The 14,527-nt window shown below is 38.0% G+C and overlaps 1 protein-coding gene across 4 annotated transcripts in view; it reads right to left on the bottom strand.

Annotated features, from left to right (window-relative positions):
* The window catches only part of NFATC3 (nuclear factor of activated T cells 3), a 101,070-nt gene that overhangs the window by 25,929 nt on the left and 60,614 nt on the right, over window positions 1-14,527 (bottom strand). For all 4 annotated transcript variants that reach the window (XM_054696928.1, XM_054696929.1, XM_037515958.2 and 1 more), the window contains exons 5-8: window positions 12,246-12,418; window positions 8,918-9,058; window positions 4,822-4,877; window positions 3,724-3,850 (exon numbers count right to left, since the gene is read on the bottom strand). In XM_054696928.1, coding sequence (XP_054552903.1) covers window positions 3,724-3,850; window positions 4,822-4,877; window positions 8,918-9,058; window positions 12,246-12,418 — 497 coding nt within the window. The remainder of the gene's footprint in view (window positions 1-3,723; window positions 3,851-4,821; window positions 4,878-8,917; window positions 9,059-12,245; window positions 12,419-14,527) is intronic.

Here is a 14,527-nt window from a genome sequence, read left to right as displayed (position 1 = left end):
GGGGTTAAAAGAAGCACGAATCCACAAGAAACCTGTTAGAGCTAACACTGAGAACAACCCCAAGGACAAGTAAAGGTTATCACCAACCTTGTTTTACTTCTACCACAGTGCACATTCAAGTTCCTGATCCAGACCTCAGGTTCCCAGAATGGTCCATTGTGCCTTTTGGCTCCTAAACTATTTAATGTCTTTTTTTTTTTAAAGATTTATTTATTTATGCATACAAGAGCTGGTGTACAGGCCAGAGTTGTGGAGGGTGAGAGGATTCACCGGAGACAGAGTGAGGAACAGAACAGGCAGACTGACTGAGATACACTGCTGAGGGGAGCAGCAGGCAAGTCAGGAGAGATCTACTGTGCCATGTGGGTTGCCCCCTGGCCGGCTGGGTATCGAACTCATGCTGTCGAGGCTGCGCATTGCTTCATAGTGCGGCGCTTAACCCCTTGTGCCACCAGGGAGATCCCTATCTAATGTCTTACGCACTTACTTTGCTTGCTTTACTACTTTTCTGTCAGAACTAGAAATTTCCCTCGGGACCAATCAATATTTGTTTTTCTCTCTTCCACTTTACTTCCTAACCCGGTCCTAGGTAAGTCACAGTGAATTCTATGCCCAGAGCTACTTTTCTATGTAAAAAGGGGAAATAGGGGCCTCCCTGGTGGCGCAAGGGGTTAAGCACCACACTATGAAGCAATCCACAGCCTCTGCAGCACTAGTTCGATCCCCGGTCAGCCAGAGAGCACCCCACATGGCGAAGCAGACCTCTCCTGTCTTGCCCGCTGCTCCCCTCAGCAGTGTATGTCAGTCAGTCTGCCTGTTCTGTTCCCCACTCTGTCTTTGGTGAATCCTCTCACCACCCCCCTCCCCTGCATCTCTGGCCTGTACCCCAGATGTTGTATACATAAATAAATAAATCTTTTAAAAAAAAAACAAAAAGGGGAAATACCCAAGAAAGCATAGTCACATCCCTTAATTAATCATAAATGGAGGAGGTAGGGCCCTAAGCAGTTGGTTATCATAAACTAAAAAGGAAAGAAAGGGACTGAAAACTATAGCAAAACATCTTTTTTATTTTTGTAGTTTTTTGCATGATCCAATACGTATTTTTATCTTCCTGACACATCTCTGGATACCCAAATTGAGAGGTCTGTTCTGCTAAATCAAGTATATTTCCACTCTGTCAAATCAACTACCACTCTTTTTGTCTATAAGGGATTCAGACTCCAACCTGATCAAACCATAGGAAATCCTCACTATTGGTCTATGGTAATTTATTCTTGTTTGGAGGGAAATATAAAAAGCCCTTACTTACATTATCTAGGACAAGGTGGGTTTTAGAAATAGATTACTTCTATCTTTTGTGTATATATGCTCATTCTCAAATTCAGAATGTTGATGCACAGAGGAATCCAGAAAAGAAAAACCAACTGATTTTGTGTCAACTACGAGAAGCCTCACACTTTTCTTTCAGTAGTGATTGTGGAAGAACAGGATCCAAAGAGTAGATGTTCTGGATTTCCTCTTCATCATCATCTTCTTTTTTTAAAGATTTATTATTTATTTATGCATATAAGAACTGGGGTACAGGACAGAGGTGTGGGGTTGAGACAAGGGTTCCCACATCAGAAGCTCTGTCTGAAGTTAATGGCTGGGCAGAAGCTCAGGCAGCACAACTAGCCCCTACAGTAACTATGACAAGGTGAGTGTTCTATTACCATCTCACTGTTCTGTTATCATCTATGGTTATAGCAATTTGTGACTCATAATATGCTGGTAACTATCAAAAAAATTAAATTTAGGGACAAATAATACTAAATATAACTTCTAATTTAAAAATATAAAAAGGGCCTCCCCTGGTGCAACGTGTGTTTGATCCCCGCAGGCTGGCAAGATACCCACATGGCATGGCAGACCTCGGTCCTGTCTCGCCCGCTGCTCCCCTCACCAGTGTATTTCGTCAGTCTGCCTGTTCTGTTTCCCACTCTGTCTCTGGTGAATCCTTTCACCCTCCCGCACATCTGACCTATATCCAGGTTCTCGTAGGCATGAATAAATAAATCTTTAAAATAAATAAAATAAAATAAATAAAAATATAAAAGAATCAGCAGCTTGCAATTAAGTGATTAGTCTTCCATCAGATTTTTTCTTTCAAGTTTCATTTGTTTATTTTTGCATAGAAGAACTGGGATGTAGGTCAGAGGTGCAGGGGGTGAGAGGATTAACCAGAGGATTCCATATTTTCCACCTCCCCTTAAGAATCTGAGTGCTGAGCCTCCCTGGTGGTGCATGGGGTTAAGACGCAATCTATGAAGCTATCCGCAGCCACTGCAGCACGAGTTTGATCCTGGCCAAGGAGCTAACCCACATGGCGCAGCAGACCTCTCCTGACTCGCTTGCTGCTCCCCTCAGCAGTGTATTTCAGTCAGTCTGCCTGTTCTGTTCCCCACTCTGTCTCTGGTGAATCCTCTCACCACCCCACATCTCTGGCCTGGACCCCAGTTCTTGTATGCATAAATAAATAAATCTTAAAAAAAAAAGAGAATCTGAGTGCTGCTCAGGAAAACTACACAGAAAGGTTAATTAGTACCTATAAATTCAAGAATATTGACATCAAAGTGCCTTTTAATCATGCCTACAATCTTATTAGGTTTTTACGGTAACTTACCTCCTCTCTCTTTATAACAACTATTTCAAACTTCTCCATACTATCTTTAAACGCCAAATCATCCATATTCCCCTCTGCTCACATCAGGAAATGTCAAGTCATTATTTACAGAAAAAGGACAGATGCTAGCATATGGAAACTCCACCACTCTTCAAGACCAGTTCTACAACCCCACCATCTTGTTCACCCTCCTTTACTTTCCTTCTTGCTCCTCCTGTCTCAAGTTTACTCCCATGTCTATATTTTAAATCCTATCCCTGTCCACCTTTCTTTAGCATCACTGATGCTCTTCATGATGTATATTCAAAATATTCTAGCTGTCTGAATCACCTTTTTAATCTTCTTGGGCCTCTCCCATGTAAATTTCACTCTCCACAGTTAATAACTTTAGAGAAGACTCAACTAGTAGTTGACATTTTATAAAAGGACAGAAGGATTATGGACAAAAAAAATTTCTTAAACACCTATCGGATCACATCAGCTCCCTGTTAAAGTTCATTTCTTACAACTCTCTTAATACTCCATGATCCCATCAACCACATGACCTTTGCACATGTTACTGCCTATATGTAGACTGTTCTTCCTCACTTTATCTAACATAGTAATTGAATAGTTAAGAATACAACTAGAGTGCCTGGATTCAAATACTGCCTCTGCCACATTTGCTCTATGATCCCAATTCATTTATCTGCAAAATGAGGATGGCAACAAATACTTACTTTACAGGGCTATGGGAGGATAAATGAGTCATTATATATAAACTTAAGAATAGAAACTGGCACATACTCAACGCTCTATATATTTGTTAAATAAATACTTGTTATCACTGTTTGCTAAATAAGTATGCTGAGATGTCATCTAGCCTAACAGTTAGTAGTTCAGATGCTAGAACTGAGTCCAATATTTAAAATCAACACAAACTTTATAGATTAGGCATGTTAGGATTTTTGCTGATTATAAGAAATACCCTACCTTAAACATTCTAATCTAGGATTCATCCCATAATTTTATTCATTATGAAAGTACGCTCTATAGTAAACCATCACAACTCCTCATACCTGGTGTATAAGTAAAACGTTGAGACTGGCTTTTTTTCCTCTTGCCATTACACAGATAAAAGTGCACCTGCACTGCAGCTGTAACTGCTGGGTTATGATATGGAGGAACTTCAAGGACAATGTGAGCCTAAGGAGCACAGAAAACAAGATTGTGTTACACTCAGTACTAAAAATGAAATGCACCTGCTAAACTCAGCACAACTCATGAGCAGTAACTACTCAGGCTCTCGTCAGGCACAGATCATATACAATCAACTGGTCATGTTAAGATTTACTCTTCATTATTAACAGAGATAAGATCTTTAAAATAAACCATTAAAGGAGAAACTGCTTTTTACCCAACAAACTGAGCTTGTGGTTATAGCAGAAATATAAAAGTTTAATATATTACGTAGTGAGATACTTTGCTCTACTGAAAACTACATTACTACGCATCTTACCTAGAAGTCTGCTCTGGTTTTTAAACATGCTTAGTATTTACCAAATGGTGTCAGATTTCCCAAATGGCGTTAGATTTTTTAAATTTTATGTTCAAAATATTCTAAATTGGCAATATGTAAAATCTATGTATGTTTTAAAAATAATTTAATATAAGCAGAGTGAAAGCCTTTACCCCAAAACCTCCACTGCAATTTTTAAATTTCTCCAAGTCTTTGAATAGTACTAGGGGAAGTACTATTTTCTACCCCAGAGAAGAGTCTTTTGCATTCCTACCAGGATGAAGAGACCAGTTTTCACTGTGGAATCCTGGAAAGCTTAATGAATTTGGGGGAGGTGTCTTATATGCACTGAGGGCTTGTCCGCCTATCTTTTGTCCACCATACTGTTCTTTACTGGATTTGTCTGATTGCGTCACTGAACTCAGAGAAATAAATTAATGATAACGTCAGAAAAATGCACTAATAATCTTTCAAATCTAATCTCTCCTTTTACATACACAAAATATGGGCAGACACTAGTTGTTTATTACTCCTAACCCTTAATTTTATTACCAAGAAAGTATCTTAAGTCCAAATTTGAAAACTTGCCAACAATATCCAATAATCAGTCTTAACAGGTTTCTTAAATATTTCTGAAGAAATAAGGTAAATTTCTTACCCCTTGACATTTTTCCCTGATTATTTTCCCTTCTACCTCCCAGTGAGGTCGTCCATCTGTTAAAAAAAATTACACTTTTAAGTCAGAAAGCACTTAACAAAATCCAACACATAGTATCACAAATTTATTGACAAAGGGAACCTTTTTCTTACTGACTTCCATTATGAAAACAAAATACACACCAATGGGAAAATGGGAAGAAAGATCTTTGCTGTCCATTTGAAAATATTCTGCAAGCATTGGGCCTCCCTGGTGGTGCAATGGGTTATGTCTCAGCACTGTCAGACTGTCAGCAGCCACTGCAACATAGGTTCGATCCCCACCTAGGGAGCTACCCACATGGCACAGCAGACCTCTTCTGTCTTGCCCACTGTTCCCCTCAGCAGTATATTTCAGTAGATCTGCCTATTCTGCTCCCCACTCTGTCTCTGGTGAATCTTCTCACCCCCCCATGTCTCTGGCCTGCACCTCAGTTCTTGTGTGCATAGATAAATAAAAATGAATCTTTGAAAAGAAAAAAAATATTCTGCAAGCATCCCCACCAATTTCTGCTTATATACATTAAGGAAAGGGAAACTCCCTCTCTCACAAAATAACCCATTTCATCCTTAGTCAATAACTGCTGCTGGAAAGTTCTCCAGGATAGAAGAAATCTGTCTCCTTACAGTATCCAACCATTGGTCTGTGTACTACCACTTAGAGCTACTCTAAAAAAATCTCAAGAGTCTCTGTGAGACAATATTTTAAACATTTAAAACAGCTATGCTTGTCTGTGTCTCCTCTTCTGGCTAGCACGTCCAGTGCTATACCTATTTTATTCTTAAGATTTATTTATTTACACACAGAAGAACTGGGGTATAGGCCAGAGGTGTGGGGTGGGGGGTGAGAGGTTTCACCAGAGACAGAGTGGAGAGCAGAACATGAGGATCCACTGAAATACACTGCTAAGGGAAGCAGTGGGCAAGAAAGGAGAGGTCTGCTGTGCCATATGTGGGTTAGCTCCCTGGCCGGGGATGGAACTCTGCCTGTGGTGCGTCTTCACAGTGATAGTGCTGAGACTTAACCCCAACGCCACCAGGAAGGCCACTGTGCCTATTCTTTATATAGTGTTTCAGCCTTCTGGTCACTCCTCTTTGAACACTCCTCCAATGTGACTGTCTCCCTCCAAATGTGCCAGGTCCAGGACTGAAGAGCCCAAGTACAAAATGAACCAGCATGGTAGAGAGCCCCAAGACTCTTGCCACCTTATGTGGAGATGCTATCTCTGCTAATAAGTTTTCTGGGGTAACTGCACTATGCTGACTCTTACACATAGTGTGGAACCATCAAGTGACCCTATGTATGTCCCATTTCCTACTGGCAAGTTCAAGCTCCCACATTACGCACTCCTATAGCCGGGGTTTTTGTCCCTCAACCATTGTTACATTAATTTCTCCCTACTAGACTTCATTTTCTAGGATCAAATGGATTGTGGAGATCTTTTCAGATACTATAGTCTTTATTATATTTATGCATACAAGAACTAGGGTGGAGGCTAGAGGTGCCAGGGGTAAGAGAATTCACTAGAGACAGAGTGGGGAGCAGAACAGGTGGACTGACTGAAATACACTGCTGAGGGGAGCAGTGGGCAAGACAAAAGAGGTCTGCTGTACCATGTGGGTTAGCTCCCTGGCCAGGGATCGAACTCATGTGCAATGGCTGGTGAAAGCTTCATAGCACTAAGATTTTAACCCCCATGCCACCAAGGAGGCCCTGGCTAGCACATTTCCTATCTCTTCATTCCAAGTGCACTGTTATTCTGGGGCGAGCCCCTCCTACTACTAAAGTTCTCATTCCAATATGATGTGCAGTTATTCTAAAGCATTCTTTTCATGTCATGAGTATTCACCCCATGACTACTCATTCAAGTGTCTTCCCAGTTAGCATAACCTGTTCAATTGGTTTGCAAAGATATGAGAGACTCAAAAAAAAAGAGAGACTCAAACACCTACAGATTATAACTATTATTTTCCTGCCCAATAAACTACACAATGATTACCCTGTGTATAGAAACATTAAATGTTATGCCTACTAGGGATTGCAGCTCAACGCAGATATCATTTGCTCGGTCCCAAGATGTCAGACACTTTGGGTTATTGAAATAATGGAGACAGGATATCCTGTCTCTGGATAAAAGGCAAATACAAACAGTTCATTACACTGAAATGCAGTGGTTACAATAACTAAATGTGCACTAGATGTACCAAGAACACAGAGGTCAAACCCCTTAACTAGCCTTGGGGTGGGAGTATGAAACCAGTAAAGCTTACTGAGGAGATCTTGATATGCGACTTAAGGAAAAGGTGATATGGGGAAAAGCATAGTAAAACAGAAAAGACAGCATGAGTAAAGGAAAAACAGCAAGAAACCACATTATACAGAGAACTACAGGCAGCTGCACTAATGGAGTATAAACTATGAGGCAGTGAGCAGTAAGTCAGTCGGCAGGAGAAAGACAGATACTAGATGATTTTACTTATATGTAGAATATAAAGACACAAAACAAAGGAACAGACAAAACTGAACCAAAATAAAACCTAGAAATCTGACAGCAGAACTGAGGCTACTGGAGTGGTGATGGAACAAAGTAGGGAGGGAGATCAATGGCTTACGGGGGTGAGTATGCTGTGGTAATATCTGAACAGGCATGAATGAACCTGTTCCTCTAAATCATATACAATGTTGTAAACCAACTTTACTGCCAAAAAAAAGTTACAGAAGTAAAATATTCAACTTACTTCCATTAAAAAAAAGAAAGAAAGAAGGAAAAGAAATGAGGCTGGAAAGACAGTCAAAAGATTGCAGACTGAATATCTCATTAAGGAGCCCCCAAAAATGAAGGGATCACTGATGATGCATTTAGAATAGGATTACATGTTTACAACTGCAATCTCACTCAAAGTCAGCAATTGCCTCATTTATCATAATTCAATTTAAAGCAAAAGTTCTTAAATGTGAAGCTTTGGGTTCAGTAAAATGAACTCTATCCATATCTATACATATTTATTACATTCAGGCACAAATGAATTTTTACAATGGAAAGGGATATTGAGTATTGAGACACCTATCCTCTCCTTATCCTTCTTGTTAGCCTAAAATATGATTTCTGCAGAAAGACATTACTTGACCACTTGATATAAACAGTTCACTATTCAGTCATTATCACATTACCTTCTTACTTCACTTCATAGCACTTTTATCTGGAATTACTTCTCTTCCGTGTGTGTATATATAAATATACACATGTATCTAAGTATATATATGTATATATGTGTCCCACTGACACTTACATATAAAACCATGTCAGATTTCACAAACCACTTCATCTCACTGGGTACGCTCGTGTGTGTGTGTGTGTGTGTGTGCGCGCGCGCGTACATGTGTGTAGTAAGTGGCTTCAGCAATCCTCAGCTGTGTCTTTGTTGATTTTTCTTTTTCATAATTTTTGGCTTAGTATGTCTCTTATTCTTAATTTAAATGCTTATCTCATTAGTTTTCATCCTTCCATTTTTAAACATCTACCTATGTTTATCTACACACACACACACATACACACACACATAGTGAAACTACTGGGAGATTCTTCTTCTTCCTTTGCTTTGAAACATTTTTTTTTTAATATTTCTTTATTTATGCATACAAGAACTGGGGTACAGGCCAGAGGTGTGAGGGATGAGAGGATCACCAGAGACAGAGTGGAGAACAGAACAGGCAGATTGACTGAAATACACTGCTGAGGGGAGCATCGGGCGAGACAGGAGAGGTCTGCTGCACCATGTGGGTATCTCCCTGGCCAGGGATCTAACTCATGCTTCAGTGACTGAAGATAGTTTCATAGGCTGCATCTTGTGCCACCAGGGAGGTCCCATGAAACATTCTTAATAAAAACTTAACATTTATATGAAAATTTGATAAATGTTTGGTTTACAAAATCTGCATACATGATGCATTCTGTGATTAGGGAAACATTCTGTGATTAATGTCACAAAACATCTGATTAACTAATTTTCTTTTTTCCAATTTAGTTTGAGGTCAACACAAATCTTGTATTACTTACCCTGTCCTTTTTCAAGAAAAATGATTTTAGATTCTGGAAGAAAATTAGATCCAGTCACAATCATTTCATGACCTCCATTTACAGAACAACTGTTGATACTATACTTTTCAATATGAGGAAGTTCTTGAGCAGACCGCTGGGCTGTTTGAGAAGAAATAAAATAATAGTTTATAATTTATATATAAATGACAATCTACCTAATGAGAAACAAACTCTGAGTTTTTAAAATTCAAGATGTTGCTAACAATACCCACTAAAGTAACTGCCTTATTTAAAAAACAAAGGGATTTATCTGATTTCTGAATTATTTATTAAGACTACAAGTGTAAAGAAACCAATAAAGATAAATTAATGCCTGCAACTTCACCCTGTCCAAGTACTCTTTTTAGCTTAAATCTTTAATACATTTCTTCCCTATAAGTATGCTAAAATTAATAAATCTACTATAACTGCAAAGAGCAAATTAAATACAAAGATATATAATTATACTGTGTACAATTAAAGGATAAACACCAAGTCATCCTTTCATCAAGAAAATATCTAGATCACTATTGAGACATCAGGATTCTGGACAATTAGAAAACTGTCATATTGTCTAGAAAATTGGACAATTTTCTAAATAACAAAACATATATGAAGTACACATTTCAATAATGCATTTTTTAAAAAAAGATTTATTTATTTATACAAGAACTAGGGTATAGTCAGAGGTAGGGAGCAGAACAGGAAGACAGACCAAAAACACTGCTGAGGGGAGCAGCGCGCGAGGCAGGAGAGGTCTGTTGCGCCATGTGGGTTTCTCCCGGCCGGCCAGGAATCAAACCCATGCTACAGAGGCTGCGGACAGCATCACAGCATGGTGCTCAACCGGCTGCGCCACCAAGGAGGCCCAATAATGCATTTTTGTAAATGAATCAAATACAGCTATAATAAGTGCACTGAACTCTTCCTCCCCAGGGTATGTGAACATAATTTTTCTTAATACCTCAGAGTCATTATTTAAATTATCAACTTTTATAAACAGTAACCTTGGTGCCACCTTTCTCTGATATTGACTGATTCCAAGTTGCTATTTTTTTCTAGAGATTCTATTTCTGGCTTTTCTTTGCTTTCTTTCTTTTTTTTTATTAACTACTTGAGCTCCAAGCTACAAATTATGCTTCTTTTGGTTAAGTTTTCTCAGCATTTCTTCTTGCCAAAGACTTAGCTACCTAGGTTTTTCTCTGGATTAAAATTAACAACAACATATGTGGATATACTCTTATATTTAAAAAACAGGACTACTTTTAGTCCGACTAATAAATTGATGACATTGAGTGTCAACTGTGTTTTGTTTACCTAAAATAACATTTTAAGGAAATTTAAACTTGAATGACTTTAGGAAGCATATTCCCAATGGCTCTCCCAACTACTGAATACCAAATTAGAAAAGTATGGGGATTGGGGTCTCTGTGCCCCATCCAAAGAGGACGATCAATCTAGACTTAGGATCAACTACCATTGGGAAGCACAGAATACCAACTTGGATCTCAGAAAATACTACGTCTATCTTTATGTTCCAATGGCTCGCATGAAAACAGCACTGAATGGTCTACGGAGTAGACTAATTCAAGGTTTAGATATTTATGGTAGAAACTAGCTATCACAGGTACATCAAAGGAACAGCAAAAAATGTGCTCAACAAATGGCACTAGCACACTCAAAAATTATGCATGTGTTAAAAACATTTTGAAGAGTATCTAACAATGAGAAAATGTCATTGTAAAATACTAAAATAAAACTAAAATACTAAAAATACTAAAACAATATATAAAACTGCATCACTACATCCAACTTAAAAACTCTTGTACATATCCCTAAAAAAAAACAACAAAAAACTGCACCCCCTCACCCCCCCAATTAATAGTGACTACCTCATGGTGGTATTACAAAGTAGTTCAATATACCTTTGTGCCACTGAGCATTTTCTACATTCACAAAAATCACTCACATTTTAATTTAATAAACTAGAAGAGAAAAATTATTTTAGAGTAATTCATCTCACAAATTCAAACTACTCTATGAACTTAAATTATTTAAGTCACTTTGTTAAAAAATAGAGACATATATGTTTATACGGGCAAAGAATAAACTGAAAGGATAACTGACACTGGAAATGACAGTTACTTCTAAAAAGGGACCTAGTTGAGTTAGAAATTTGCTTTTCACTCTACTCCATTACTTAAAAATTTTTGTACCATGTTCCCTTGCCTCTGTTTTAAAATATTTTAAAAACTGACTTCTACAGTCAATTATATTACCATGATTTTATTCATTGATTCCCAGTCTCTGGCAAAAGATAAAGTATTACTCCAATTCAGCAAGCAGCAAAAGGAAGCATAGAAAGGTAATACAGTAGGTGTTACCCCAAATTAAGGATAAATGTGATTAGTAGAAATAAAACAGCATAATATAATCTAAAGAGTGCTAAGAAAATGTGTGTTCTAGACATAATTCGGTTACCAACAAGCAGATTACTTCGGATGCTTACTTGAGATACTATGCCTCAGACATGGAATTAGAACACTTTTAAGTCTATACCTTAAAGATCTAAACACAGCTCATTTTTTTTGTCCTACCAGCTATATCTGCTAACCTCCGAAGGTCCACAATTCTCCAGCGCTTCAGCAGATAACAGGTTCTAGGATCTTTTCTCTTTACTTGTCTTTGGAAATCAGGTAGAAAAACATTCACTTTCTCAATCTAATGTTATAAATAAATGTATGGCAAAAAAAACCCAAACCACAAAATTCTGTAAGTCCTTTTTTAGCTGAGGCATCAGTTCACAGAGATCGGCTTCTTTCAACATGAAGACTGAAATGAAGATGACCAAGGACACTTTAATCAAAATCTTAACTTTACAATTTGGTCCTCAGGTGGCAACATTTATAAATAAGAAAACTGTAGTCAAGAGATTATCAAAAGCTATTTCTAATTCTTAATCAGTCACATGCTTCTCACCTAAGCATGTAACATATTTCCATATAAAAAAAAATCACGAATCATCAAGACTCTATGCCTCAATTTCACTTTTTTTTTTTTCAGGAGACACAATACAAAGTTTATTAGAAATTAAGGCTGTCCAAGGATTGATCCCTTTTCAATTGAGTATCTTTTAAAAGGTCAAGACATATTGAAACACTGAATACAATTTGCTCTATTGCCATGGCTTTTCTCAGTATGGCCAGATTGTCAATTTCACTTTTTATACCAACATTACATTATAAGCAAGACAAAAAAATGACCTATTTCAAAAAAAAATTTAAAACATCTTTGCAAGCTCACTCACAGCATTCAACAGGTATAGAAGCTGTCTGCAGAGAGAGGACTTTGCCATTGGGCTGCGGGATGTGTACACGGAACACAAGTCGTACTCTGGTATTCTTTCTGCCAATATCAGTTTCTCCTTTTCGAAGTTCAATATCTGAATTACGAAGTTTTAAAATACCTGCACAGTCAATACTAGAAAGAAAAATGTAAAAAAAAATTACTCACTCACTGATAATTAGTAGTTCTAAACAACTCAACTAAATAGCTATTTTTTTTTAAGATTTTTAAAAAAATTTATTATGTATATAAAAGCTGGGGTGTAGGCCAGAGTTGTGAGGGGTGAGAGGACTCACCAAAGTGGGGAGCATAACAGACAGATCTACTGAAATACACTGCTGAGGGGAGCAGCGGTTGAGACAGGAGCGGTCTGCTGTGCCATGTTGGTCACCTCCCTTGCTGGGGAGCAAACTTGTGCTGCAGTGACTGGTGATAGCTTCATAGTGCTGAGACTTAATCCCTTTCACCATCAGGGAGGCCCCTAAGTAGCTATTTTTAATTTGGCAGCAAAGAACTATCTCCACCTAAAATTAGGTCAATAAAGGAAGAAATGTATGATTGCTATTTTATGCTCTTTCAGATTTTGGGCTTAAAAATGTATCCATAGGAGGATACAATCCCTGGTGGGTTAGCTCCCTGGCAGGGGATCGAACTCAGGCTGTTGAGGTGATAGTGCCTAGACTTAACCCCTTACGCCACCAGGGAGCCCTGAAATAGGTTTTAAAGAACTGTTTTTACAAGAGCCTGAGATGCTACTGCCATTCTAAGAAAGGTCTATACATACTTTGAAGCAGTTTCTGTTCACTATAAATTTCACATACCTATTTGTGGCAGGTTAGTAAATGCCTACTAAATATCCTTCCTTACCCTTTTCCTTAGTATTATGTATGCCTCTACATTGCTAGAGATGGCAATATACTCAAGTAGAAAAATATACCCATGTTTTCCCTTTACATAGGATGATCAATGTAAAGGTAGTAAATTTCATTATGTTGGATAGATTTCTGGGAAAAGTTCTTTAAAGAGGTCTGATTTTGATGGAAGTTTTCTTCTCTCACACCCTTCTTCCCACTCTAAAATATTCTCATTTAGAAACTGGCCATTTCATTTTATTTGGAAACAGAAAACCATAAGCAAAGTTTTCCTTATGGAGCCTCAACTATGACCATGAGCTACTTTAACCCTTTGCACTCCGAACCATTCTGGACATTGGCTACCAGCTACTCGACGCTACTCTGCGGCGGAAACGTGCATTTACAGACCCTCGTATTATTTAGTATAATTTTGGAACCAAGTAATGTATTATAATGATATTGGACTTATATGAATTGGGTGACATCGAGGAATGTATATTTGCAAAAAAACCAATATTTTATTGTTTATAATTTTGTACAGTATGGTAAGTTTTGTAACACTCCCCAATATGCATTGCAGGCTGATTAGTGCATGTTTGACATGTCTGTATAGAGGTCTATCTGGAGCTCATCTTCACTACTACTTGTGTCATGAGACTCATTCGTGGTTGGACGCTTTGCCATTGTTCTAATAAAAAATATGAATAAATGCATGGGTTGAAAATTTCTAATTGTTATTACTAACTGACAAGATGAGATTTACCAAAATAGCTTTCACCAAACAATTTATTCACTAAGAAAAGAATCACTTTTCCGATTTTCTCCTCGTTAGATCTATGTGCACTGCTCCAAGCGTCAAACCAAAATGAGCTCAACTTTGAAAATCTTTTCCTCCAGATGTAGACTTGTTTATTTGTAATTATATATCTCACTATACAGTGCGCGCTATGTTCGAAAACCGACCTTTCTTCTACAAACTTCCCTTACCGCTCTTTTCAAGTGGCGTCGCGAAGTGCTCGGACCATCGTGAGCATGCATCTCACGTTCTTGTCCGACACAAAACCCACTGACATTTCTTGTATATATCTTAGTAATTTTACGATATTTTGATTTAATTTCTTGTGCCATTTCAAGATAAAACTTCAGGGAAACATGCATGTCTCAAAAAGTTGCGTTGAAATAACTCAATTCCCCGTAATCAATAATAAATTGCAATGTGCCCTGAGAGGGGACATCCGAGTGATATGCTAGAATTCCGATGTCCCCTGAGAGGGGACAGCGGAGTGCAAAGGTTTAAAAAAAGTATACACACACACATTTTTTATTTCTGAAAAGAAAACATGACTTTAAATATTCCTTTATTATTTATTTCTACATGTTAGAGTTCTCG

Source organism: Talpa occidentalis, unplaced genomic scaffold (assembly GCF_014898055.3).
Source record: "Talpa occidentalis isolate TD23 unplaced genomic scaffold, MPIMG_talOcc4v2.1 talOcc4.17, whole genome shotgun sequence".
In the NCBI taxonomy this organism is placed as follows: Eukaryota; Metazoa; Chordata; class Mammalia; order Eulipotyphla; family Talpidae; genus Talpa; species Talpa occidentalis.
The sequence above is the reverse complement of the archived record's forward strand: the minus strand, read 5'-3'. Positions and strand labels throughout refer to the sequence as shown.